The sequence below is a fragment of the Cicer arietinum genome, chromosome 2 (assembly GCF_000331145.2).
Source record: "Cicer arietinum cultivar CDC Frontier isolate Library 1 chromosome 2, Cicar.CDCFrontier_v2.0, whole genome shotgun sequence".
NCBI lineage: Eukaryota > Viridiplantae > Streptophyta > Magnoliopsida > Fabales > Fabaceae > Cicer > Cicer arietinum.
Window position 1 is genome coordinate 48,340,820 of NC_021161.2, and position 1,737 is coordinate 48,342,556.

Genomic DNA, 1,737 nt, shown 5'->3' on the forward strand with positions numbered 1-1,737 from the left:
GGAATGCCAAACAAACAACTGCAAAGCTCTCTCACATTCAAGTTATGGGGGCTCTAAAATTAGGGGTGTGCTGTGCATGGTTCATGAACTAAACTGAATTGGACCATATTAATGGTTTGAATTAACCCCTAAAAACCACTTTAGTAAAAACCAGTTATTTTAAGCCTCGGTAAAGTATGGTTTAATGTATTTTGGCTCATAGTTTAGTTTGATTTTTTAAACCTTTTGTACAATAGAGCTAAGAACTGTTGTTTTCAGCAGTAGAAACTATAGAGCTAAATAACAAATGTAACACTTTTAACAATCATAGGAGTACAATGTGTTTGGATAAATAACTTAATTAAGCGCTTATGTATAACTGTTTCTATAATCAAAGAGATAATGTTGTTAGACTACTTTCAGATAAATTTTATACTGTTTTTATAAGCCTACCGGGTGGAACTTACTAAATTAAGCTGAAACAGGTCACAAACACGTCATAAGATATTTTCATAAACTCTCTCAAACACAGAAGTGCTTGCTTGTGTTGTAAGATACGCTCAAATAAGTTGTAAACAAGCTCCTTGAAACACACCTTAAGGGGTTTATAAGAGCTTATTCAATTACATGATACAAGTAAATATTTATAACAACTATTGAATCACTTAGTGAATATTAATCACTTAGTGAATATTAATTACTTAGTTGTGATTAAACTGGATAACTACTTACTACTAGTAATTACTAACCATAACAAGAACAGTGACGTTATAAATAGAATAAAAGAAACAAAAATAAAAAACGGAGAGAGAGAGAGAGATTTGAGTTACCTTGCGACCCATTCTTCTCTGGAAGGAACCGTTTGTTGAAGTCGCCTAGGAAGATTCTCCCATTGGCATTCATCCTTAATCGCTTTTTCCAACAACAGTTCCTCAACCGTCACCGGAGCACGCTGCATTTTCCACCACTCATTAAACAACACCACAGTTCCTGCAACAACAACAACAAAAAAATGTGATTAATCGATCGCCGATAGCTCGATCTCCGCATCCAGAAAATAGAGAATTGAATTGAAGCGAGTGGATTTAGCGTCAAATTGAGAGGATCCGAATAGGAATGTTGTTATATTTTGGTTTGATAAAGACGACGTCGTAATTACTAGCGTTGAGAAGCGATATTGGTGTGAGTGAGAATGTGAATGAATGAAAGAAAGAAAGAACCTGATGTGTGGTGAGAGTGTTGGATTAAGCGTCATGGTTTCGAAATCGGAATGGAATATGAATTCTGAACACAATCACACAGTTTGTTCTTCTTTCGTTTAAGAGAGCGATCTCAACAGCTTTGTCAAAGCTCCTCCTAGTTGCATGGCATTTGGGTGAATACTTTGTAATCAAATAAAAAACAATATTTTTTTAATAAATATTTGATGTAACTTAATTAATTTTAAAATCTTAGATTTGTGGAATTTGGTTTTTACAAATATCAGTGTAGATAAAAGTTGTTCTAAGAAATTTAAGTAAAATATATAAATATATATTTTACAACCAAAAAGTTATCTTAATTTGTTATTAGTTTTAATAAATATTTTTTTACATCAACAATTGAATTGAAAGTTAATATAATATAGATCATATTTATAAATTTTGATATTAATTTATAGTTATTTACTATATCATATTAAAATTAACGTAATATATGATTATATATTTTAAACGCACATAGAAAATGATAATAAATTAATTTTAAAATTTATAAATA

General features: G+C 30.7%; 1 protein-coding gene across 3 annotated transcripts in view; it reads right to left on the minus strand.

The window, feature by feature from the left end:
* Window positions 1–1,339, minus strand: part of LOC101496494 (uncharacterized) — a 9,874-nt gene extending 8,535 nt beyond the window's left edge. For all 3 annotated transcript variants that reach the window (XM_012713130.3, XM_012713129.3, XM_004491070.4), the window contains exons 1-2: window positions 1,200–1,339; window positions 810–969 (exon numbers count right to left, since the gene is read on the minus strand). In XM_012713130.3, the coding sequence (XP_012568584.1) occupies window positions 810–937 (128 nt within the window). In that variant the 5' untranslated portion in view covers window positions 938–969; window positions 1,200–1,339. The remainder of the gene's footprint in view (window positions 1–809; window positions 970–1,199) is intronic.
* Between the last annotated feature and the right edge of the window lie 398 nt (window positions 1,340–1,737).